Below are 24,886 nucleotides of genomic sequence, written 5' to 3' on the forward strand. Positions count from 1 at the left end.
TCCTTTCCTTTCCTTTCCAAACGTTTCCTTTCCTTTTCCCTTCCCTTTCTTTTCCCTTCCCTTTCTTTTCCCTTCCCTTTCTTTTCCTTCCCTTTCTTTTCCCTTCCCTTTCTTTTCCCTTCCCTTTCTTTTCCCTTCCCTTTCTTTTCCCTTCCCTTTCTTTTCCCTTCCCTTTCTTTTCCCTTCCCTTCCCTTCCCTTCCCTTCCCTTCCCTTCCCTTCCCTTCCCTTCCCTTCCCTTCCCTTCCTTCCCTTCCCTTCCCTTCCCTTCCCTTCCTTCCCTTCCCTTCCCTTCCCTCCCTTCCCTTCCCTTCCCTTCCCTTCCCTTCCCTTCCCTTCCCTTCCCTTCCCTTCCCTTCCCTTCCCTTCCCCCTTTCTTTTCCCTTTTTTCCCCCTTCCTTTTCCCTTTCCCCTTCCCTTTCCTTTCCTCCCAATGCTTTCTGTTTTGTGCTGGATGAATCATGGAAACCACATTCCTTAATCAAATTTTCTGCCGTTCCATGGAGGCAGGAGCAGCCAGTGAAAGCCTCCTGCTTGATCAATGTGAGGGAGCAAATTGGCAAATCAGGTTGTGAAGATCCTGTTTCAAAACAAATCCAATTAAAAAAACACTAATCCACCCTTGCTTTCCTTTCTCCCATGCATAGAAAAATGAGTAATCCACATTTCTCTGGGTTGCTGGTGCAAGGATTTAAAGGAATTTTACGCAGCCCTGGCAAAGACCTTCCTGAGCCCATCAGTGCTGAGGTGACCTCTGGAGAGCTCCCCAATATTCCAGCTGGGTTCAGCATCACTGGAAAATTTCTCTCCCTGCTCAGGGGTTCAGATAGGATTGGGTATGGCTGTGCAAGCATTTAAATGGAACATAAAGCTATCAAATATCCAAAAAGCTAAAGATTACAGGGGAAATTTTGCAGGAAAATGTGATGGCACATCCATGGAAGTGTTCAGGGCCAGGCTGGATGGGCCTTGGAGCACGCAGGGATAATGGGAGGTGTCCCTGCCCATGGCAGGGGAGTGGAAGGAGATGCAATCCAAGTTAAAAACTTTCAAATAAGATAATTGAGCAATCCTGTTAACACTGGAAAGAGCTTCCTTCCTCGAGTTTACTTCAGAAACTGAGTGGCTTTCAGGCTTGTCAGGATTTGCTCTTCTCCCTGCATCCCATGGGCTGAGCATCTCGACCCCTGCCCTGCCAGGAGCAGCATTTGGGGACACTTGGGGTTGAGGCATCAGCTCTGCAGGACTCCAGTTACCACCCCTGCCTCATCAGGACACAACTTTCCATTGCAGAGCTCCCTTACAATCCCAATAAAAGCCACCAAAAGAATCCCACGTCTCTTTCCAGCAGCCCTTCCCTCGCTAGCAGCAGACACTCCGTAATTCCCCTGAGCAAGGACAGACACACGGAACATCCACATGCAGCACTGCATCCCAATGGGCTCAGTGTCCTCCACTGGGCTTGCTTTTGCCCTCCCTCCTCCTTTTTTCCTTGCTCTTAAATCACTTTGTGCCACTGCACAGGGCTTTGACATCAGGGCTTTGCCATGAGCCTGTGCCCTGGCAGGCTGGGATGACAGGGAGGGCTCCTCAACTGGGTCGTGTTCATGAATCACAGAATTGGGAACAAGGCTCCTTTTGTCCATTTTTTAAACTTTATTAAGTCAAACTAATTTTTCATGCAAGAAATATTCTTGTAAGACTGAAATTCCACACTTTGTTGGGCACCTCTGTGGGTTGGTGTGGATTTTCTCCACTGAACATTTGTTTTCCTGAAAATGAAGTAGGATGAAAATTTTGCAGGGACAGACAGTGATAAGACAAGGGGGAATCTCCTGAACTGGGTCGTGCTCGTGGAGTCACAGAATTGGGAACAAGGCTCCTTTTGTCCATTTTCTAAACTTTATTAAGGCAAACTATTTTTTCATGCAAGAAATATTGTTGTAAGACTGAAATTCCAGCATGGCTCCACCCTTTGTTGGGCACCTCCATGGGTTGGTGGGGATTTTCTCCATTGAACATTTGTTTGCCTGAAAATGAAGTAGGATGAAAATTTTGCAGGGACAGACAGTGATAAGATAAGGGGGAATCTCCTCAACTGGGTCGTGCTCACGGAATCACAAGGCTCCTTTTGTCCGTGTTTTCTACTTTATTAAGGCAAACTATTTTTTCATGCTAGAAATACTAATCTCAGACTGAAATTCCAGCATGGCTCCACCCTTTGTTGGGCACCTCCGTGGGTTGGTGTGGATCGTCTCCTGAACATTGTTTTCCTGAAAATGCCCATTGGGCTTTTTATATTTTTCCCCCTCCCTCCTCCTTTATTCCTTGCTCTTAAATCACTTTGTGCCACTGCACAGCAGCTTTGACATCAGGGCTTTGCCATGAGCCTGTGCCCTGGCAGGCTGGGATGAGAGGGAGGGCTCCTCAACTGGGTCGTGCTCATGGAATCACAGAATTGGGAACAAGGCTCCTTTTGTCCATTTTCTAAACTTTATTAAGTCAAACTATTTTTTTAATGCAAGAAATATTCTTGTAAGACTGAAATTCCAGCATGGCTCCACCCTTTTTTGGGCACCTCCATGAGTGGGTGTGAATTTTCTCCTGAATATTGTTTTCCTGAAAATGAAGTAGGATGAAAATTTTGCAGGGACAGACAGTGATAAGATAAGGGGGAATCTCCTCAACTGGGTCATGCTCACGGAATCACAAGGCTCCTTTTGTCCGTGTTTTCTACTTTATTAAGGCAAACTATTTTTTCATGCAAGAAATATTCTTGTAAGACTGAAATTCCAGCATGGCTCCACCCTTTTTTGGGCACCTTCGTGGGTTGGTGTGGATACTCTCCTGAACATTGTTTTCCTGAAAATGCCCATTGGGCTTTTTATATTCTTGCTCTTAAATCACTTTGTGCCACTGCACAGCAGCTTTGACATCAGGGCTTTGCCATGAGCCTGTGCCCTGGCAGGCTGGGATGAGAGGGAGGGCTCCTCGACTGGGTCGTGCTCATGGAATCACAAAATTGGGAACAAGGCTCTTTTTGTCCGTGTTTTCTACTTTATTAAGGCAAACTATTTTTTCATGCAAGAAATATTCTTGTAAGACTGAAATTCCACCCTTTTTTGGGCACCTCCATGAGTGGGTGTGAATTTTCTCCTGAATATTGTTTTCCTGAAAATGAAGTAGGATGAAAATTTTGCAGACAGTGATAAGACAAGGGGGAATCTCCTGAACTGGGTCATGCTCATGGAATCACAGAATTTGGAACAAGGCTCCTTTTGTCCGTGTTTTCTACTTTATTAAGGCAAACTATTTTTTCATGCAAGAAATATTCTTGTAAGACTGAAGTTCCAGCATGGCTCCACCCTTTTTTGAGCACCTCCATGGGTTGGTGTGGATCCTCTCCTGAACATTGTTTTCCTGAAAATGCCCATTGGGCTTTTTATATTTTTCCCCCTCCCTCCTCCTTTTTTCCTTGCTCTTAAATCACTTTGTGCCACTGCACAGGAGCTTTGACATCGGGGCTTTGCCATGAGCCTGCGCCCTGGCAGGCTGGGATGAGAGGGAGGGCTCCTCAACTGGGTCGTGCTCATGGAATCACAGAATTGGGAACAAGGCTCCTTTTGTCCATTTTCTAAACTTTATTAAGTCAAACTATTTTTTCCTGTAAGAAATATTCTTGTAATACTGAAATTCCAGCATGGCTCCACCCTTTGTTGGGCACCTCTGTGGGTTGGTGTGGATTTTCTCCATTGAACATTTGTTTTCCTGAAAATGAAGTAGGATGAAAATTTTGCAGGGACAGACAGTGATAAGATAAGGGGGAATCTCCTGAACTGGGTCATGCTCGTGGAATCACAAAATTGGGAACAAGGTTCCTTTGTCCATGTTTTGTACTTTATTAAGTCAAACTATTTTTTCATGCTAGAAATATTAATCTCAGACTGAAATTCCAGCATGGCTCCACCTTTTTTTGGGCACCTCTGTGGGTTGGTGTGGATCTTCCCCTGAACATTTGTTTGCCTGAAAATGAAGTAGGATGAAATTTTTGCAGACAGTGATAGCACAAGGGGGAATGATTTTGGAGAGAGGAGATTTTTAGTTCCAGCTGACTCCTGTTGCAAACACAAGGCAGGAGGAGGCTACAGGTGTCTTGTTCCTTCTGCTTTGGACTTTTCTCCATCCAGATTTCAGATCTTTGTAGGAAGGACATGGAGCTGGTGGAAATCTAGAGCCAGGCTGGGAGAGCTGGGAATGTTCCCCTGGAGAGGAGAAGGCTCCAGGGAGAGCTCAGAGCCCCTGGCAGGGCCTGAAGGGGCTCCAGGAGAGCTGGAGAGGGACTGGGGACAAGGGATGGAGGGACAGGAGCCAGGGAATGGCTCCCAGTGCCAGAGGGCAGGGATGGATGGGAGATTGGGAACTGGGAATTGCCAGAGCAGCTGTGGCTGCCCCTGGATCCCTGGAAATGTCCAAAGCCAGGCTGGACAGGGCTTGGAGCAGCCTGGGATGGTGGAAGGTGTCCCTGCCTGCCCATGTGGGGCTGGATGAGCTTCATTGTCCCTTCCCACCCAAACCATCCTGGGATTCCATGAAAGCAATGGTGAGAGTTGCTCATGGTGGCAGATCCAGGAGGATTTCAGGTGCCTTTCTATGTTATCCATGGATAGAATCCCTTCCACAGGTGGTGGCTGCTGTCCAGTCTGTTTTCCATTGCACGTGTCAGATAAATGTGGGAGATGGGATTGAAACCCCTCTCAGTTCCCATTAGCTCTGGGAGCATCAGCTTGTCCTGGCTGCAGCTTTATGACATCAGTCTGATGATAATTTTATGGGCTGTTTATCTCCCCATTTCCAAGTATCATTTTTCAAGTGTTGTGACCAGAGGCCTGGAGGGATTTTTGTTCCATTTTGAACTTTGCTCTGCAATTAAATCCCTGTTGGGGGATGGAGGGGTCTCTACTCCAGAAAGACTCCTATTTTCCTAAAAGTACAGCTTTTGCCCCAGGACAGTGGCTGTGTCCCCCAGCAAACACATCAGCAGTTCTGCTGGACTTGTGATAAATGAAAACAGCTTTGTTTTTAAATTTTTTTTTTTTTTTGCTCCATAATTATCCTGTAAGGAGTGGCTTTGGCATGTTTAAAAGAATTTGGGTTTCCAGAGGTCAGTGGGAGCAGTGAGGACATTGGAGGGAGGGAGCAGTGGGGTCAGCTACACAGATATATGGGTTTTACACCTTATATATATAAAATAAGTAACCAATATGAATAAATATTAATAAAAATAAATAAATATTTTAAGAAAAATCTTCATCATCTTTCAGTAACTCTCTTGGCCGTTGGGGTCGTCCAGGGCAAGGAGTTGGGCTTGATGATCCTTTTTTATCCCTGCCAACTTAGGATTTTCTTTTCCTTTTTCCCCTTTCCTTTTTCCCCTTTCCTTTTTCCCTTTTCCTTTCCTTTCCTTTCCTGAAATTTCCTTTCCTTTCCTGAAATTTCCTGAAATTTCCTTTCCTGAAATTTCCTGAAATTTCCTTTCCTGAAATTTCCTCTCCTTTCCTTTCCTGAAATTTCCTCTCCTTTCCTTTCCTGAAATTTCCTTTTCTTTCCTGAAATTCCCTTTCCTGAAATTTCCTTTCCTTTCCTGTAATTTCCTTTCCTGAAATTTCCTTTCCCCCTTTTTTCCCCTATTTCCCTTCTTCCCCCTTTCCTCTTCTTTATCCTTGCCCTTCCCCATCGCTGCTGTCCTGCTCCACATTAGCCTCTTTTTTTTTAGTATTTCTGGATGTTTTAGGAATATTTACCCTCTTCCCTGATTTTCTTAGTGCTCTGAGGCTGCGCCTTCCCCTCTCGTGGACACACAGAAAAGAAAAACCCACACAAGGTTCTGTGCAATGAATTTTCATGGTTGGTAGTGGTGGTTTTTTTCTCTTTTCTTCCACTTTCAGCCTTAAATTTCTCTTTTTCCCAAGTTTTTAAATCCTTTTGCCTTGTTTTCCATGGGTATTGATTTCAGTGGGTATGGATTACATCCCCAGGGAGCAGGAGAGGGTCTCCCCCATCCCTGAGCTCACCCAGGGCATTCCCAGCTGTTTATTGCTGGAAATCTCCATTTCTTTTAGGGATTTTTTTCTCCTCCTCCAGCTTCCCAAGAGGGGTGTGGATGCAGCCAACACCCAGCCCAGGGCTTGGAGAGCTCCTTGGAATTGTGAGGGCTGCATTAAGGTGTTATCAGCAGGAATTTATGCTTAAAAGTGCTCTAATCAGCTGCCTCCACTCTGTGCTTTTTGTCCACATCTGTATTTTTTCACTTCAGTGTGAAGTGCACATTAACTTTAAAATACATAAATCATAAATTAAAAAACAAGTGAGCACTTTTATTTTTAATTTTCTTAGAAAAACCTTTGAGGGATTTCAGCCCATCTGCACCAAACTCAGTGAAAAGGTGGAAAACTTGGGGTTGGCTTTGTGTAGATTATCAAATACAAAAATTACTTTTTGCAAGAGGAAATGCTTGGCTTGTGAATTGATTTCAATCCCTGCACTGTATCTTAGATATATATATAAATACATATATATATATAAATAAATAAATATATATATATATAATATGCATTTATTCTGTGTGTTTATCTATAATTATATATGCATATAATTCAGTATATATATATATATATAAATACATATATATATGTATAATATGCATTTATTCTGTGTGTTTATCTATAATTGTATATGCATATAATTCAGTTTTGTCTCTATTTTATATATGCACATATATATATGGGGTAAATGTTTATGTATATGTTTATATGCATAATAGATCTTAAATATCTTATATCTTTATATATATTTATATTTTTTCTAATTTATATTTTTAATATTTTATATAAATATTATGTATTTTATATATTATATATAACATAGGTGTTTAAACATATACATTTGTTTTTTAAGTAATTTTTTAGAGATAAATTTGAGCTAATGGAAAGGCATTTTTTGCCACCTCAGCTTCCCAAGAGCAGAGCAGGGATAATCCTGATTAAACCCAGCCCTGGGTCAGAGCCAGGGAAAGCTGTGGAGCTCATTCTGCTCCTGTGGAAACCCCCCCAGTGTTTTGGGCTTTGCCTCTGGAATCTTTTGCTCCATGGGCTGTTCCTGTGGGAATGCTGAAGATTGAATCCATTGCTCTAAAAGCCTTCATTTTTAATTAAGGAATGATCATTTTTCATTAAGGAATGAGCTGCAACCTCTGCTGCAGCTGCTTCTGCTGCCTCTCTGAAGGTGGAGAGAATTCCAGGGAAAACAGCATCAGCTGCAAATCCTCTGCTTCCAAAATTCCGCCAAAAATCCATGTTCCAACCTAGGCAGGCTTGCAGAATTCCTCCTCAAGCTTATACAGGACATTTTTTATTTTTTATTATTAACCCCCACTGTTAAAGTGACGGAGGCATTTGCAGGGTCTTGGCTGCCCTGTGGATTTGATCCTGGATGGGAGTGTGAAAGGGAATCTGGTGATTCCCAGGAAAGCCTCCAAATACCCATCCAGTGAGATTTAACCATGCACTAGGAAGGGGAAAAAAAGAGATTTATTCAGTCATATCAGGGCTGTGTTGTCCTGAGCAGTGTGCATGGAAGGAGAGCCCATCTGCAAGAGGGGATATCCCAAAATAACAAGGAAAATTCAGTGTTTACACAGTGCTGGAGACTTGAATCCTCCTGCCTGGGAGTGCTGAGCTGGCCGGGAGGAGCTGCCAAGTGACAGCAGAGCTTCTGCAGGACGGAGCCTCAGCAGAAAAGGGACCTTAAAAAACCTGCATTGGCAGGGGAGAGTGTTTGGGAGCAGCCAAGTGCTGGGATAAATGGGATTGTTGGATTATTCCCTTTTCTGACCCGGAAATGGGGCAGCCGAGAGGTGTTTTAAAACTTCTGTTCCATTTTCAGTCTCATGTGGAGGGTGAGACAATACAGATGTTGTAATTCACACCATCACAATCAGAAGCTAATTATTTCCTAATTACAGTACACTCTAAGTGTTTCTTGGCCTATCAGCTTTTGCTACACCATGATATAAACGCCTTAAAGCCAATAATCTAAAATTACCCTCATAAATCCTACTACAATACACCTTTCATAATTCTATTTCTCCAAAATACCTAATCTTATTTACAAAACCACCCTTTAAAACTTATTTCTAGTTCCATTTCAATGCACCTTTCATAATTCTATTTCTCCAAAATACTTAATCTTATTTACAAAACCACCCTTTAAAACTTATTTCCAGTTCCATTTCTCAGCAATGTCTATTCTATTCCTTAGCATCTCTAAATCAACATTTCTTACCTCAAAGTTTACATGCAAATATATATTATGTGAGTGTTCTACATTAAAAACTTTAAATTTTTTGTACAAATCCATTTCCCACATGGGACAAATGGGCTGCCAGGAAGGGCTGCCTGGATTTTCTTTGCCCTTCACCCAGATTCAGCCTTGCTGCTGGAATTCTGATTGTGTTTGAGGGTCTGTGTGAGACAGACAGCTCAGAATTAAAGCACATCCTGTGTGCATCTCAGTTCGGATTTATTGCTGCTACATCCTCTGTGCATCTCAATTCAGACTTGTTGCTGCTTGGATTCTAGATTTCGGGGGATTTATTGGTGGCCGTGGGAATTGAAATCTGCAGTTGTAATTCCTGCTGGACAGGCTGGCGGGATGTGACTGCGTGGATTGAAAGCTGAGGATGTTTCAGGTTTAAAACACTTCACAGAGCAGCCCTTCCCTCCTCCTCTGGCTGTTCTGTCCTCACAGAGGTCTCTGCAGGCATTTGTGTGATTTCAGATGCCTCTCACACTCCCAGCACTGTCTGAATGGCTTTCCAAGGGGAGCAGCCCCGTGGGTTTTGCTGTACGAAACATCCTGGACATCCCTTGTGCACGTTCCTGCCTCTTGGCACAGCTCTGGGAGGCAAATGAAACACCAGGATCTGCCTGGAGGGGAAAAAAATAAAAACCCCAGCTGGGTTTGCCAGCCCTGCCAGACTCCAGGGGTTTGGGCTCAGGCTGCAGGGGAAGGTGGGGGTTTATTTTGGAGGCCGGGAAGGAAGCGCTGTGCTTCCCTTTGCGAGGGTGTTGCTGCTGGGCTTGGGCTCCTGGAGCTCAGTCCCAGCTCCAGCTGGTGCTGGCAGCTCCAGCTGCCCCATCCCTGCTGCCTTCACCTGGGGCTCCTTGGCTGGGAGGGTCGCAGTGATTTCTGGTCACCCTTGCACGTGTGCAGCTCATTAATGGAGTCCTGGAAGGGTTTGGTGTGGGTGAGAGCTCAGAGCCCACCCAGTTCCACCCTCATGTGCAGGGACACCTTCCACCATCCCAGGCTGCTCCAAGCCCTGTCCAGCCTGGCCTGGGACACTTCCAGGGATCCAGGGGCAGCCACAGCTGCTCTGGGCACCTGTGCCAGGGCCTCAGGGAAGAATTCCTTCCCAATATTCCATCCAACCCTGCCCTCTGGCAGTGGGAAGCCATTCCCTGTGTCCTGTCCCTCCATCCCCTGTAAATAATCTCTCTCCATCTTTCTTGTGGCTTCCTCAGGCGCTGGAAGGCCACAGTCAGGTCAACTCACAGCTGCTTTTCTCCAGGCTGAGCAATCCCAGCTTTTCCTCACACAGAACTGCTCCATCCCTGTGCTCATCCTGCTCTGGGCTCCCTCCAGCAGCTCTGTGTCCATCGCATTCAGCAGCCCAGAGGAGCTGCTGGATCCTCAAACACCTCTGAGATCTGCAACCTGTAGTAAATTTCTACATTCCAGGTCTGGGATCTCTAAGGTGACTTTGCAGTGCTTGGAGACTTACCTGAGCTCAGATAAATTAATGATAAATTGATAATAGTTGATAATATGAATAAACTGGTGAATATGATGGGTAGACAAATAAGAAGTAGCCAGTGCCTGATGGGAGTAGATGGAAAAGCTTGAGCTGAAATATTCAGCCTTGCTGTGCAGCTGTAACCCCAACAAATCAGTAACTCATGAATTGAGATTCTGGTGAAGGTTTATAAACCTTTGATCAGGTTTAACCAGGCTCTGCCATTCCCTGGCCTGCAGGGATTGCTCCAAGCAGTCCTGGATCCCTTGCAAAGCACCCAAGGCTCTGGTCAGTGTGTAAAACTCAGCTCCACAAAGCAGCTGCTAAACATTTGCCAGCCTCTTTTATATCTAACTACCCCGTGGGACAGGCACTGACCTTCCCCTTCCTGCTAGAACCAACATCTCACTGTTAATTGAAAGTGTTAATTACTCTCAGGCCCAGAGTGTTGTTTTTGTGCTGTGGCCTGAATGGTTAATCAGCAGTGTAAACCCAAATCCCCTTCTGTTAGGCATAAATGTTACTGATTCCAAATGCCTTTGGTTTTCGCCTCCCCCTGATTTTTAGTGCCAACTCATTCAGCTTTCAGTAGGGCAGAAGTTGGACTCCATTACCAGAGTCCATTGTAATGATTTCTTGGATTTTTTTCTGGGTAGACAAGGCTTGTGCAAGTTTGCATGCTTTTCTATATTTGGTTTTGTTTAATTTGATTGTACAAAGCTGTTGAAAAGCCCAGCTGAATGTTTCCACTTTCTGCAGAGCTGATTGTGCCATCAAGCCGGGAGTTCAGAGGGAAAATCCAGCTCCTGCTGGGTTTTCTCAGTAATCCCAAGCTCCAGATCCTGGTTTGAGATAGGGACAGACAAAAGTTCATTTGTCACCTTGTTCTCATCTCAGCTTAGTTCAGATGTGGCACGTGGGGACAACCTTCACTCTCACAGGATCATGGAATATCCTGGGCTGGGAGGAACCACGAGGATCATCCAGCCCAGCTCCTGTACAGGACACCAGGAACCCCAGCATGGTGCTGGTGCTGGATTGTGTTCCTTCAGTTCCTTTGGCATTGTGTCTGCTGGGACTTCACCTAATCCTGGAAATCCTCCAATCCTCTGGAATTGCTCCTGCCTTTCTGGCTGGTGCCCTGTGGTGCTGATGGATGGAGACGGGAGCTCTTGGAATACATGTCAGCTGGTGGTTTTCATTTGGGTTAAACTGGTGTTTCATGGTGGAAATCCAGGATCACAGGGAGATCTGGAGCTGAAAACTGAATTATTCTATTACTGAATATATTACTATATTGTATATAACTCCATTCTCTTTTCTGTGTGGTGGAAGGACATGGCACTATTATTGGTTGTCAGAGTGGAAAATGCTCTGCAGGAATGGCAGGGCTAGTGAAAAATATCCCAGGTGTTAGGGAAAATACTGCACAGGATTTATCTCTTGGAGTTATCACCATACTTTGCTTCCCCCAAATGCTTCCCAACCTGAAGGTGACCTCCAGGGATCCCATGGTTGCATCCCTGCTGGAAGGAGATGTGGCTGTTGAGTTTCCTTGGTCATTTGTGAGGCAATTTTTCGTTTCAGTAGGGAATTTTTAGGGTTTTTTGTAGAAACTGAAGGTCCTGTTGAATCCTCCTTGCAGAACTCCTCCTGCTTCTGTTTTCCATGTGTGCCAAGGTGGTTGGGCTCACCTTGGGATAGGGAAAACCCCAAGAATTGGTAGTTAACCCCAAAAACTGTGCAAAATCCCTGCTGGGAGAAGTGTTGGGTCACTCATGACCCCTTGGCTTCGTGTTCCTGGTGGGATCACAGCCAGGCTGGTGATCCACACACACGCTGAGTCTCATCTTTATTTTATCCTTTGATTCCTCCCTGCTTTTATATCCCATCAAAACACTATTGAATACAAGCAGTTCCTTGTATCCAGAAAGGGCTGTTGGGAGTTTTTTGGATCCATAGTTCCTTCTCAGGAAAGGAGAAAAAAAACCCCAAAAACTTTAAAAACTCCTTTTGTCCTCATTCTGGTGCCGCTTTTAACCGGGGGGAAAAATGGCTTCTTTGTTGCAGATGTCAAGAAGGACTGGTCTGATCACGCTCTGTGGTGGGAAAAGAAGAAAACTTGGCTCCTTAAAACTCACTGGACGTTGGATAAATACGGGATCCAGGCGGATGCCAAGCTCCAGTTCACCCCTCAGCACAAACTGCTGCGCCTGCAGCTGCCCAACATGAAGTACGTCAAGGTCAAAGTCAACTTCTCTGACAGGGTCTTCAAGGCTGTTTCTGACATCTGCAAAACCTTCAGTAAGTGTTGAAAAACCTCCCCCCTCTTGGGGATTTTTCTGGTTGGTTTGGCTCCTGCCTTTGCTCTGGTGCTTGTCCTGTAAATTTGATAAATTTTTGGTGTTTTCTGGGTTTGGACATCAAACAGCCCAGGTGTCCTCTCTTTTTCCCTTCCAGATCTACTCTTTTGTGTGTAAATACTTCAATAATAGGACCAATTGAGCCAAAAAGTGATTAAAAAATGCAATTTTTTGTGCTGAATTCTCTTCCACAGCAGAGCTGTCCTTGGGTTTGTCATAGGTGAGGTGGTACCAGCCCTGCTTGATATTCAGACTGGTTGTGATGGTTTCCCCCCCCGCCCCTGCAAATTTATGTGCTGGATGAAAAGCAAACCCTGAAATGGGAAATCTGCCAGTCCTGTGGGTTGTCTTCTAGTGGAAAATCATATTAGAGATTAAGTGGTGATGCTCCACTGTAAAAGTGTCTGGTGGAGGGAAGGAACTGAGTCTTGCTGTCTCCCCTTCACCCTCATTTCCTGGTGGAGGAGAAGCCCATGAGAAAGAAGGGATCATTCCCTACCAGGTATCATTTTTTTACCCATCTCCACAAATTCCTCATCCCAAAACCCAGTGTTTCTTCCTGCCCACCAACAAAAAACCCAGTGAGGAGATGGCGACTCCAGGAAGCACTCCATACTGGAATTCTCCCCTCCCAAAAGGGCCTGCAACCCATCCTCAGCTGTAGCAAATCTGTTCCTGCTCTCAGAAGGCAGCTGAGGTTACTCTTGGCTGACCCAGTTGTTTGGGGAGGCAGGAGCAGCTCATCCCTACGTGCAGTGTCCAGCACATCCGTGGTTTGGTTGGTATTTTTAGCTGGTTACAGAGCTTTGCTGTTGCTTTCCTGTTTTGTTGGGTTTTTTTTTTTAAATATAAATATTGGGCAATTTCTCCTTAAAATAGAAAAGGCTTAGCCAGCATTGTGTCTGGGTGGATTTTGCTTCCCCCACCCCCATGTCCCACATTTGGGCATTTGGGATGTCGTGCTAGACAGGGAGGTCCCAGGCTTGGACGCTGATGAATCTCTCCAGCAGTGACTCACGTCAGGAAATTCTGATATGGTTTATCATGAGACAGGAGATCTGTCACTGATGCTGTCAGAACTTTATGTGGGTCTCAAGCAGCTTTTTCTTCCAGCTGCAGAGCTTTTGGTGGATTTAAGACCAAACCAGCAGAATAATCCTGATATTTCAAGGTTTGGGAGCCTCTGGGATAGCAGAGGTTGGGGCTGTGAGGCGGCAGCAGGGACACATCCATCCAGGGCGGTGCTGACTTCCCTTCTGCAGCATCCAAAGTGGTGACATGAAGTTCCTGATTGTGGGGAAAGCAGGGCTTTTACTGGAAATTTCACTTTCCTTTGAGTGCCTCTCAGCAGCCTGAGCTGTCTGAGGACACACACAAGCTGCAGTGATTAAGTTGTTTAGCCCTCCCAGTTGTGTTTACTGGGAGCCAGATGTTCAGCAGAGCTACTGGGAAGATGATACATGAGCTTGGCATCAGCCTGAGGGAAGAGGGGCTGGGATGTGGGGGTGCAGAAGGGCTGGGGTTGGAGGGGCTGGGATGCTCTCCCCAGAACCACAGAGGTATAAATACAGATGATGCACAAATACATTTATATTTATATTTATATTTATATTTATATTTATATTTATATTTATTTAACATATAAGTGTTAAATTGCTCCTATAGATGTTGAAACACCACTGTTTATAGATGTCGTATCTAATGTGTTTTATTTATATATATAAATGATATATATTATGTTATATATGTAACATATATATTATATATAATATATAATATGTTATATATATCTAATATATGTATTAAGTGTATTTATATACATAATACATATTTATATATTAATATAAATATATACTTATTTATATACTTATAATTTATCTATTTAATACATATATTTTATATATATAATATACTTAATACATATATGTACTAAGTATGTTATATATATACTTAATACATATTTATATACTTAATATGTATATATTTTATATATATATATGTTATACATTAATATAAAAACCCATATATTATAAATATATATATATATATTTCATATTAGGATCAAAATCTTGGCTCTGAGGGTGCCCAGAGCAGCTGTGGCTGCTCCTGGATCCCTGGAAGTGTCCAAAGCCAGGCTGGACAGACCTTGGAGCACCCTGGGATAGTGGAAGGTGTCCCTGCTCATGGCAGGGCATTGGAATGGGATGATCTTTAAGTTTTTTTCCAACCCAAACTATTCTGTGATTTTGTGATTCTATGGTTTTCCTTTTTCTCCTTCCCATTTGTGTTTTCCTGCCCCATTTTTCTTCGTTACCTTTCCCTGCCCTCCTCAACATCCCTGCACAGAGCTCTCATATTCCATCTTAATCAAGCTAATTGTCTCTCCAAGGAGAACTGAGCAGACCTTTCAAGGTGGAAGGGAAGGTGATCCCAGCATAGTCCTTGTCTCTGAAATCCCTTGATTTCTGAGCTCCAGGGAGGTCAGGACAGAGCTGTGCCTGGGAGTTACTCAGATTTTGGCTGTACCTGTTTGCTGTCATTGCCCCTGGACCATTTAATTACACACCTCAGTAACTCCAGCACAAAGCATCACCAGTGAGTAATTGAAGTAATTCCTGATGTTCTCAGGCCTCTGGCTGGCTGCATTTATAAAATCCTCACTACACAAGCAGGAGCATACATGGATGAATTATTTAAGGCTGTCCTTTGCTTCTGTTTCCTTTCAGTTGTTGCCCAGAGGTGTGACCCTTGCAGAGTGGGGTCGATTTTTAAAGAGAAGTCTCTGTTCTTGTGCAGAGGGAGGTTATTCCAAAGGGCAGCTCCCCAGGGCTCCCAGGGAAGATGCTGGAGCCACTCACACATCCCTCACTTTCCTGGAGGTCGTGTGAAGCCGGAAAAAACCCCAATCTCACTCCCAGTGCTGGATTGCAGCCCCTTGATTCCCACAGCAGCCGCTCAGGAGGGCTGAAGGCAGGGATTGACCCTGGCAGGCACGAGGAGAGGAGCAGGCAGGGCATGGCATGGGCAGCCCTCATCCAAAGGGTGGCCTGGAACCCTGCCCAGGAGCAGCTGCTGGCAGGCAGCTCCAGCCTGAAGGGCCAGCTTTGATCTGCAATTAAAGACCAGAGAAAGAGAAAGTAAAACTTCAAATTTTTTTTTTCTTTTTTTTTTTTTTTTTTTTCCCTGAGCAGCAGGGATTTATGCTTCCTGCCTGGCTGGCAGTGGGACAGGGGGGTTGGGATGGGGTGATCCCTGCTCTCATCATCCCAGTGGGAGATAATTCCACCCAGAAAACTGCCCATCAAATGTCCAACTGCAGATTGGATGGGCTGTGATGCCTTGAGAAGGCTGAGCAAGAACAGAGGCTGGATGGAGCTCCAGAATAAAGCAGGGATTTATCCAAAGCATCTCCTCCATGGATCTACCTTGGGCAGCACCAGAGCCCAGCCAGGGCTGCACCCAAGATCAACCAAAATGGCCCCAAAATGCACGGCCGGGCACGGGCTCTGTCCCTGGGATCAGTTCTGCTCCATTTGCACCTTGCAGTTCGTTGTCCCATCCCAGCTTCAGCCCAGGCAGTCCCACCCTGCTTGTTTTTCTCTCTCCAGCCCACGGGGTTTGTGCTGTGGGGCTGAGATTTGGATCATTTGTCCTTGGTGCCCAGCTGGAGCAGGAATTGTTTTGTCTCCCTGCTCTGTGCACAGAGCTCAGAACTGCCCCTCATCAGAACCATCCCCTGATATGGAGCCCAGAGCCTCCCACTAAAGCAGCACAAAATCAGAAAAATAAAAAAGCTAAACCTAAGGCATCAGCTGCACTCAGCATTTTATTGGTGTGAGTGGGAATATCCTCATTGAAGGTGGGATTTGGGGAGGTAGGAGATACTCACACATCATCCAACGTAACAACAAATGGAAAAATCTTCTTTTCCAATGTGAACAGGAGGGAATTCTCAGCTGTGAGGGCAGTGAGGCACAGGGTGCCCAGAGCAGCTGTGGCTGCTCCTGGATCCCTGCAAGGGTCCAAGGACAGGGCTTGGAGCATCCTGGTGTAGTGGAAGATATCTTTGCCCATGGCAAGGAACTGGATGATCTTTAAGGTCCCTTCCAACCCAAACCATTCTGGGATGGCTTCACTTCATTCCAGCCCAGTGGATGCCTTACAGCTGCTTCCTCCCAGCATTCTGCCTGCATTTTTTTCCATGTATCCCAGGAGCTCCAAGGGATTCCAGGCAGGCTCTGCTGCTGCTCTGTGGGACAGGAAAAGCAAACAGCAAGATGAAACAGTGAGAGTTTTTCCCAGGGCTCGGCGTTTCCTGCCCCAGCAATGCTCCTTCTCCTGGGGACATGGCTTATGTTGGAGCTGCAGGGTGAGGGGAGATGCTGTGACAGCAGAAAACCTCCCATCCTTCTCCTCTTCTCCTGGCTGTGAAGATTTGGGACCTCTGCTGCCCTCCGGCCTGAGAAGAGGAGCAGGAAAAATTCTGTTTGGTGTTCATGGGAGCACAGAAAGAGCGACTCAGTGCCAGAGCTGGGAGGAGGAAGCTCTGGCAGAAAACACTCCAAAATTCATGAGCAATCCCTCCCTACCCACCCTGAGGCTGTGTAGGATGGAGAAATTCCCTTCAGGCTCTTTTATTTCCCCAGAGTCTGGTGGAGCTCACACCCAGCTCCTGCCTCATAATCCCTGGGAATTAGTCACCTGTTTTGGAAAACTGAGTCTGGGGAGCATCCTGTGCCCAGCTGGGGCATTTCCATGGCCACATTCCATCTTCCCTTCTTGCACAGGATGAGGGTGGTGTGATCCTGAGGAGCTGGTGGACCTGGGGGTGCAGAGAGTCCCATGAGGGTGCAGAGCTCCTTCCCATCACCCCAGAAATAAGGAGGTTCCCGAGACCGAGCGAGCGGTGGGAAGGTGACAGCCAGCCTTGCCTGCCTCAGCCTCCAGCCACCAAATGCAACCTGAGCCGAGGTGGCAGTGGCATTTGGGAGTGGCAGGGTGCCAGCCCAGCCCAGCCCAGCCCAGGGAAGGTGACACCATCCCAGTGCCAAATGTGACCTTACCTTTTTTTTTTTTTTCCCCTCTCCAAACGCTCCCTGCTCCAGAACAGAACGTCCTCTGACTCCTAAAGTATTTGCAATATTTCCACGCCCTCAGCTGCCAAAAAGACTTCTATAAAAAGCCACTGTTTGTTGTTTTTTGGGGGATTTTTTTGTTGTTTTTGGGTTTTTTTGCAAAACTGAAACCCTTTGGTAGATGAAGTGCAGCATTCCCAGGGCTCTGTGACAACCATGTGGAGCTCCATCCCTGCCCAGTTGCTTTCCAGGAGGCAAAGCTGCTTGGAGTTTGTGGGATCACAGAATATCCTGATTGGAAGGGACCCACAAGGATCATCAAGTCCAATCCAATCAAGTCCATCATCCTGGCCCTGCACAGGACAGAATCCCACCATCCCTGGCCACTGCAAACCTCCTAAACTTTCTTTTCTTCCTTCACACCCTGCTGGTAAATAAAGGAGCGTTTTCCCTAAAATCATGGAGTCTTGGTAGATGCACATGAGCAGCTCAGAGGGAATTTGGGGAGCAACAGCAGCATTCAGGAGGAATTTCTTCATGGAAAGGGTGGTCAGGCCTTGGAAGGGGCTGCCCAGGGAGGTCTGGAGTCCCCATCCCTGGAGATGTCCAGGGAAGGACTGGATGTGTCACTCAGTGCTCTGGGCTGGGTGACAAGGTGGGGATGATTCACAGGCTGGATTTGATGATCCTGGATGTCTTTTCCAACCTCAGTGACTCTGGGATGTGGGGATGCAGGCCGTGGGTGCTCAGGAGCATCAGGAGGATGCTCAGGGATGACGTTCATGGTGAAACCCCGAGCACGGATCTGCTGCCTTTCCCTGCCACGAGCACAGAGCTTTGGCAGTGGCACAGCTATTTCTAAATATGTCCAGGGAATGGGTGTGGAAGGAAATCTTCCCATTTCCAGAGCTGGCCAAACTGCAACGTCCTCAGCTTTTTCAAGTGCAGAGCCTGAGCATTCGCTGCCAGCTGCGGCGTTTTCCCCTTTTATTGCCTGCCCGTGCTCAGCTGTCAGAGCAGCCCCAGGAACTGGGGTCAGGGAAATAACCAGATTTAATTACAGAGTGTCTGAGATGGACAAAAAAAAATCCTTTCCTCTCTCCCCCCCTGTCCCCACCCCATGGTGTTCTGCGTGTGGAGGAGCAGCAGGTTTTATGTCACCGTGTGAGTCAGTGAATTTTTTCATCCTTACTCTGCTGTTGACTGAGACCCTTTAAATAGAATTCCATCCTGAAGACATTAGGGGCATGCTGGCCAAGCCTTCCTTGGAATTAGCTGGATTGCTCTTTATGGGCTGAAGCAGCCAGAAGGGTGTGAGTGGATTGTTTTTCTCTTGTTTGGGGGATTCAATTAATGGAGTTTAATTGGACTGGAGCTGCAGTTCAGCCACTTCGGGGGCAAGGCTGTAGTGCTGCCCGTGCTCCAGGAGGCATCCAGATAATGGGAGCCTGGGGATTTCGTCCCACTTATGGAAAAAAACATCCAGCCATTCAAGTGTTTGTTGACTCTGCCTCTCCAATGGCTCTTTTTATTGGCCTTGCAGTAATGCTTGGCTCCATCACCACTGCCTGCATCCTCCTCCTCCTCCTTTTCCTTCTCCTCCTGAGTCTCTCTGGGCTGGTGGTGCTTGATTTCAGCTCTGGGAACCAGTGGCACAAACATTCACACCCCTCCAAACCCCACTGACCCCATTTTTGGGTGGTTTTGCACATCATTGCTCCCCTGGCAAATCCATAAGTCAACAGGCACTTGGATTTTCCACCCACAATTTGGGAAGGCTCCAGCAAAACCTCTGCCAGGGTCAGCCCCAGCTGATTCCACACCCATAGCGCTGCTTGGGCATCTCCAGAGGCTTTGTGGGATGTCCTGAGAGAGCTGCAGGGCCCCAGGCAGTGAGTGGAGAGCTTGGCTTTTGCCCAGATAAATATTTAAGTTCCTGGGCATCTGAAGAACCCATAATAAAATGTACTGAATGTACAAACCCAGTAAACTGTGCAGGGGAGGTGAGGACCTGCTCCATCAGATACTGCCCAGTGCCCAACACAGCCACAGCCTTATCTCCAGACACTCCTCAGGTTATGTAAGTTCCTTTTTTAGTTTCTTTTTTGGGTTTTTTTTTTGTTCCTCTAGTTTTGCAGAACTTTATCTCAAGAGAATTTATGTTGCAGATAAGTCAGAGGCTTCGTTCTGTAAACTTACACTGTGAAAAACCATCCACAGAATTCACTCATTCCAAGGGAAAAAACACCTTTATTTTTGGTTTTAAGTCTGAAATGGAAGAAAAAATGAGGTTTGAGGTCTCATTTTTCTAAGATTTGTCAGAGTGATGCACAAAGGCTGTAATTTTAATGAGTCACTGGTTGGAGGGAGCAGTGATGGAGTGCAGAGCAATCCCACTTCCCAGAGATATCCCACTTCAAAACACATTTCCTGAAGGAGGGTGGCTGGATCAGCATTAAAGAGAGGATTTCCCCTCAGTGCTGTCTGTGCTACAAGTAAATTTATGGAGTTTTTATGTTCAGGAATTAAGGAGGTGAAGGAGCCCTCTGGCCTTTAGGGGAGCCAGAAATGGGGAAGGAAATTGGACGCCGGAAGCTTCTTTGCAACATTAATTTTCTTTCTACATGAAAAATTTCTTTGTGTCTCAGATTATTATCTGTATTTATGAGAACTGAATACTGCAAGTGGTGTGATTTCCCATCATTTCAGGTTTTGGGGACATCCATCCATACTGAGCCCTTCCAGTCAATGATGTCATGTTCTAGATGTGGGTGATGTAAGAAAACCATAAATCTGATTTCTTGTGGGAATGGGAGCCCCTGGATCCCTGTAAGTGTCCAGGACCAGGGCATGGAGCAGTCTGGGATAGTGGAAGGTGTCCCTGCCTGTGACATGGGGTGGAATGAGATGAGCTTTAAGGTCCCTTCCAACCCAAACCCTTTTGGGATCCCCATCACAACACACCTTGGTGGGTAAAGATGCAGCAGCTGCAAGATTTACTTGGTGGATTTAGTGCACAAGAGCATAAATTGGGAATTTTACACCCTGTAAGGAAGATTTTCTTTTTAAAGTCAGTTTGCAGGGTGCAGATGGTGCTTTGTGAAGGAAGAGGGTTTAATCCCAGCTTTGGAGTTTGTCATAATGTGTTAAAACAGCTGGGCTGGGTGAGCTGTGCAGGGGCTGGGTGAGAAATGAGGGATTACACTGGAAAAAAAGGCCAAGGATTTCCCTTCAGCCACACACAGCAGGCACAGGAGCATCTTGCAGGCAAGTGGAAGAGAAGATGCTGCAGGCAGCAAAATGGCTTCATCCAAAAGTTGGAATAATTTCTCTTGGAGATTCAAAGCTGCCTTTCTGATCATATTTTGAGCTCCAAAACTCTTCCTTCCAGGCTCAGACCTTTCTGTCTCCTTCCCATAGAATCCCAAAATGGTTTGGGTTGGAAGGGATCTCAAAGCCCACCCCTGCCATGGCAGGGACACCTTCCACTGTCCCAGGCTGCTCCAAGCCCTGTCCAGCCTGGCCTTGGGCACTTCCAGGGATCCAGGGGCAGCCCCAGCTGCTCTGGGCACCTGTGCCAGGGCCTGCCCACCCTCACAGCCAGGAATTCCTTCCCAAGATCCCTTTAAACCTCCAGTTTGAAGCCATTCCCTGCCTGTCTTGGTGGGTTTGTAAAGTCCTGGAGGCTGTGGATAGATGCACTTGGGAGGAATTTGCTGCTCATCCATGGGATCCCTGTTCATCCATGGGATCCCTGATCATCCATCCATAGGATCCCTGCTCATCCATCCATAGGATCCCTGCTCATCCACAGGATCCCTGTTCATCCATGGGATCCCTGCTCATCCATAGGAAAGATCCCTGCTCACCCATAGGATCCCTGCTCATCCATGGGATCCCTGCTCATCCATAGGATCCCTGCTCATCCATGGGATCCCTGCTCATCCATGGGATCCCTGCTCATCCATAGGATCCCTGTTCATCCATGGGATCCCTGTTCATCCATAGGATCCCTGTTCATCCATGGGATCCCTGTTCATCCATAGGATCCCTGTTCATCCATGGGATCCCCGCTCATCCATCCATAGGATCCCTGCTCATCCACAGGATCCCTGCTCATCCATAGGAAAGATCCCTGCTCATCCATGGGATCCCTGCTCATCCATAGGAAAGATCACTGTTCATCCATGGGATCCCTGTTCATCCATCCATGGGATCCCTGCTCATCCATCCATGGGATCCCTGCTCATCCATAGGATCCCTGTTCATCCATGGGATCCCTGCTCATCCATAGGATCCCTGCTCATCCATCCATAGGATCCCTGCTCATCCATGGGATCCCTGTTCATCCATGGGATCCCTGCTCATCCATAGGAAAGATCCCTGTTCATCCATAGGATCCCTGTTCATCCATGGGATCCCTGCTCATCCATAGGATCCCTGCTCATCCATCCATAGGATCCCTGCTCATCCATGGGATCCCTGTTCATCCATGGGATCCCTGCTCATCCATGGGATTCCTGCTCATCCATAGGAAAGATCCCTGTTCATCCATGGGATCCCTGCTCATCCATGGGATTCCTGCTCATCCATAGGAAAGATCCTTGCTCATCCATGGGATCCCTGCTCATCCATCCATAGGATCCCTGTTCATCCATAGGAAAGATCCCTGCTCATCCATGGGATCCCTGCTGGCATCCCCAGGCTGTGCTGCCTGCTGCACCCCCTGCAGCCATGTGCTGCTTCCAAGCAGCTGCCCAAAACTTGCCCTGGATCCTTCCTATCCCGCTGGGAGCATCAGGAACGACTGAGGGGCTATAAAAAGTCTCTTTGCTATCAGATGGTCAAGCCCTGGGATGATTCCAGGATTGCTTCCAGAACCCCAGCCTGGCCCAGAGCCTCCTCCTGGCCTCCCTGAGTGCTCCCAGCTGAGAGAGTCGCTGATGCACCATAAATAAACCACAGAGCCTCAACCCTGCTCCAAAATACCAGGGGAACTCCTCCATTTAGGCTGTGCTGCCTCTTGTCCCCTGCATGTGACCCTGGTTGTCCCAGCAGATTCCTGCTCCATGAGGTAAGCTGGCTGGGATAAATGGGAATGCATGGAGCTGCCTGCACTCAGCCCCTGGGTATTTGTTGCTAGAAATGGTCAAAAAGTTGGGCAGGGAAACTGGAGGGGTGGTTGGTGGGGTTTAGTGAGATTTGTGTGGTAATAAATTAGGGTTAAATTAAAGCTGAAAATAAAAGTTGTATATATAAAAATTAATACTATAACTATACATATAAATATATAAATATTTATAAATCTAAATATATCTATAAATATAAATATGATATATATTATAATGTATGCTATATAATATAATATATATTTATAAATATTACTATTTATGATATTATATATGATATATATAATATATGCTGTATGCTATATAATATATATTATATAGCATACTATATATAGTATATATAGTACATATTATATACTATATATACACTATATATAATATATGACATATAGTATATATTATATACTATATATACTATATATACTATATATACTATATATAATATATATCATAGATATATTATATATAGTATATGTAGCATATATTATATATAATATTTATACTTATATCAATATTATATTTAAATTATTTCTTTAAATAATATTTATTTAAATAAAAAATAAATAATATAGGAATAAATATCTCTAAATACAGAAATAAGACTAAATTATAAGTTCAAAAATTTCTCTATAAAATATAAATGTATAAAAATCTATGTATTTTTTACAGATTTAAAATCCATATAGATATCTAAATCTATATCTTTTTAGCCTGGAAGTGTTCAAGGGCAGATTGGGCAAGACTTGGAGCAAACTGGGATATTGGAAGTTGTCCCTGCCCATGGCAGGGGGTGGAACAAGGTGGACTTTAAGGTTCCATCCAACCTAGACCATTCTGGGATTCAATGATATGATTGAAATAAATGAATAGAAATATATAAATAAAAATAAAGCTTAAAATAAATATGTGTGTGTGTGTATATATATATATATATATATATATATATATATGTGTGTGTGTGTGTGTGTGTGTGTATATATATATGTATATATATATATAATGTGTAAGTAACTACAAGAATATAAATAAAAATAAAAAATTGAAGCAAGATAATGGAATGGGACACCTACAGTAGAAAAATCAGTTAAATCCAGAAGTGTGCAGCCTCTGGATTCAGGAATGCCAGGTTTTGTGGGATCCCTGCTGAAAATCACCTGGATGGAGGAGGTTCCCAGTGTTGCATTTCCCAGGGATGATGCTGGTCAGGGTGGGCACTGTGGGGCTGTGTCCTGCTCAGGTCACATGCTGGGACCAAATTCCAGTGTTAATTATAATCCTGTGTTAATTTATAATCCATTCCAAAGGGAAAGCTCTGCAGCTGAGCATTTTGGGGTGATAGATGTGAAAAACAGAGCAGGAAACAGCACAGGAGCTTCAGCATGGACAGGCAGCTGCACTGGAGACTCCAGAGCCCCCTCCAGGCTCAGGCCTGTCCAGAATCCCCATCAGAGAATCCCAGGATGGTTTGGATTGGAAAGGACCTTAAATCCCATCCCATCCCACCCCTGCCATGGCAGGGACACCTCTCACCATCCCAAAATCCCACATCGCTCCAACCCCCATCCAACCTGGCCTTGGGCACTTCCAGGGATCCCAGGCAGGAAAATGGGAGAGGTTTGCTGTGAAAAGGAATCACTTTGGCCAAAATCTCTTTAAAAAGTGGGTAAATTATAGGCTTTAAACTTTCCAGTGTGATGTGTAAATAAATGGCTTAACTCTTGGATTGCTCCTGTGGAAGTGAGAGGGTCCGGCCTGTTACCTACATGGCTAAGTAGGGATTTGTGTGCTGATCTCTCTTTCTTTTTTCTATTTCTGTAATTTTTATTTCCATTTCTTTATATTATTTCTATATTATTGTGTGCTACTATAATACTATATATTATTTCTAATTTTATATTAATGTGGAGGTTATTATTTTTTACTATTTATATTTAATGTATGAAGGTGTTACTAGGCTCTGTCACAGTGCTCACATTTACATATGAGTGGCTACACCTGGGAAATTCCACATTTTATCCAAATGTTATGTTACCTTTCCAGCCAAGGACAATACTTTTTTCCAACAGGCTTGCAGGAAAAACGTTCTCAACTTGATTTTTAACCATTACAGAGCAGGAAATTCATCCAAGGGAGATACTGGGCATTGCTGGATGTTGTTCTTAATGGAAAGATATTCTTCTTTTTCCCCCTTTTCTCTTTTTTTCTTTTTTTTTTCTTTTTTTTTTTTTTTCTCTTTCTCTCTTTTTTTTCTCTCTTTTTTCTCTTTTTTTTCTCTTTTTCTCTCTTTTCCTCTTTTTTTCCTCTTTTTTTCCTCTTTTTTTCCTCTTCTTTTTCTCCTCTTTTTTCCTCTTTTCTCCTCTCTTTTTCCTCTCTTTTTCCTCTCTTTTTTCCTCTTTTTTCCTCTTTTTTCTCTTTTTTCTCTTTTTTCTCCTTTTTCTCTTTTTTCTTTTTTTCCTCTTTTTTCCTC

At 45.1% G+C, this 24,886-nt stretch overlaps 1 protein-coding gene and 1 long non-coding RNA gene across 6 annotated transcripts in view; one reads left to right on the forward strand and one right to left on the reverse strand.

The window, feature by feature from the left end:
* Nucleotides 1-24,886, forward strand: part of FERMT2 (FERM domain containing kindlin 2) — a 58,196-nt gene that overhangs the window by 12,105 nt on the left and 21,205 nt on the right. For all 4 annotated transcript variants that reach the window (XM_074544060.1, XM_074544061.1, XM_074544063.1 and 1 more), the window contains exon 3: nt 11,923-12,156. In XM_074544060.1, coding sequence (XP_074400161.1) covers nt 11,923-12,156 — 234 coding nt within the window. The remainder of the gene's footprint in view (nt 1-11,922; nt 12,157-24,886) is intronic.
* LOC141729444 (uncharacterized) lies at nt 14,252-17,390 on the reverse strand. Of its 2 annotated transcripts, none has more exons than XR_012580945.1 (3): nt 16,917-17,390; nt 16,105-16,464; nt 14,252-15,324 (listed from the first exon to the last, which is right to left on the reverse strand). It is a non-coding gene; the product is annotated as an uncharacterized LOC141729444 (long non-coding RNA). The 2 variants fall into 2 exon arrangements; XR_012580944.1 differs by having other exon boundaries at nt 16,105-16,674.

This window comes from Zonotrichia albicollis, chromosome 6 (assembly GCF_047830755.1).
Source record: "Zonotrichia albicollis isolate bZonAlb1 chromosome 6, bZonAlb1.hap1, whole genome shotgun sequence".
Lineage (NCBI taxonomy): Eukaryota > Metazoa > Chordata > Aves > Passeriformes > Passerellidae > Zonotrichia > Zonotrichia albicollis.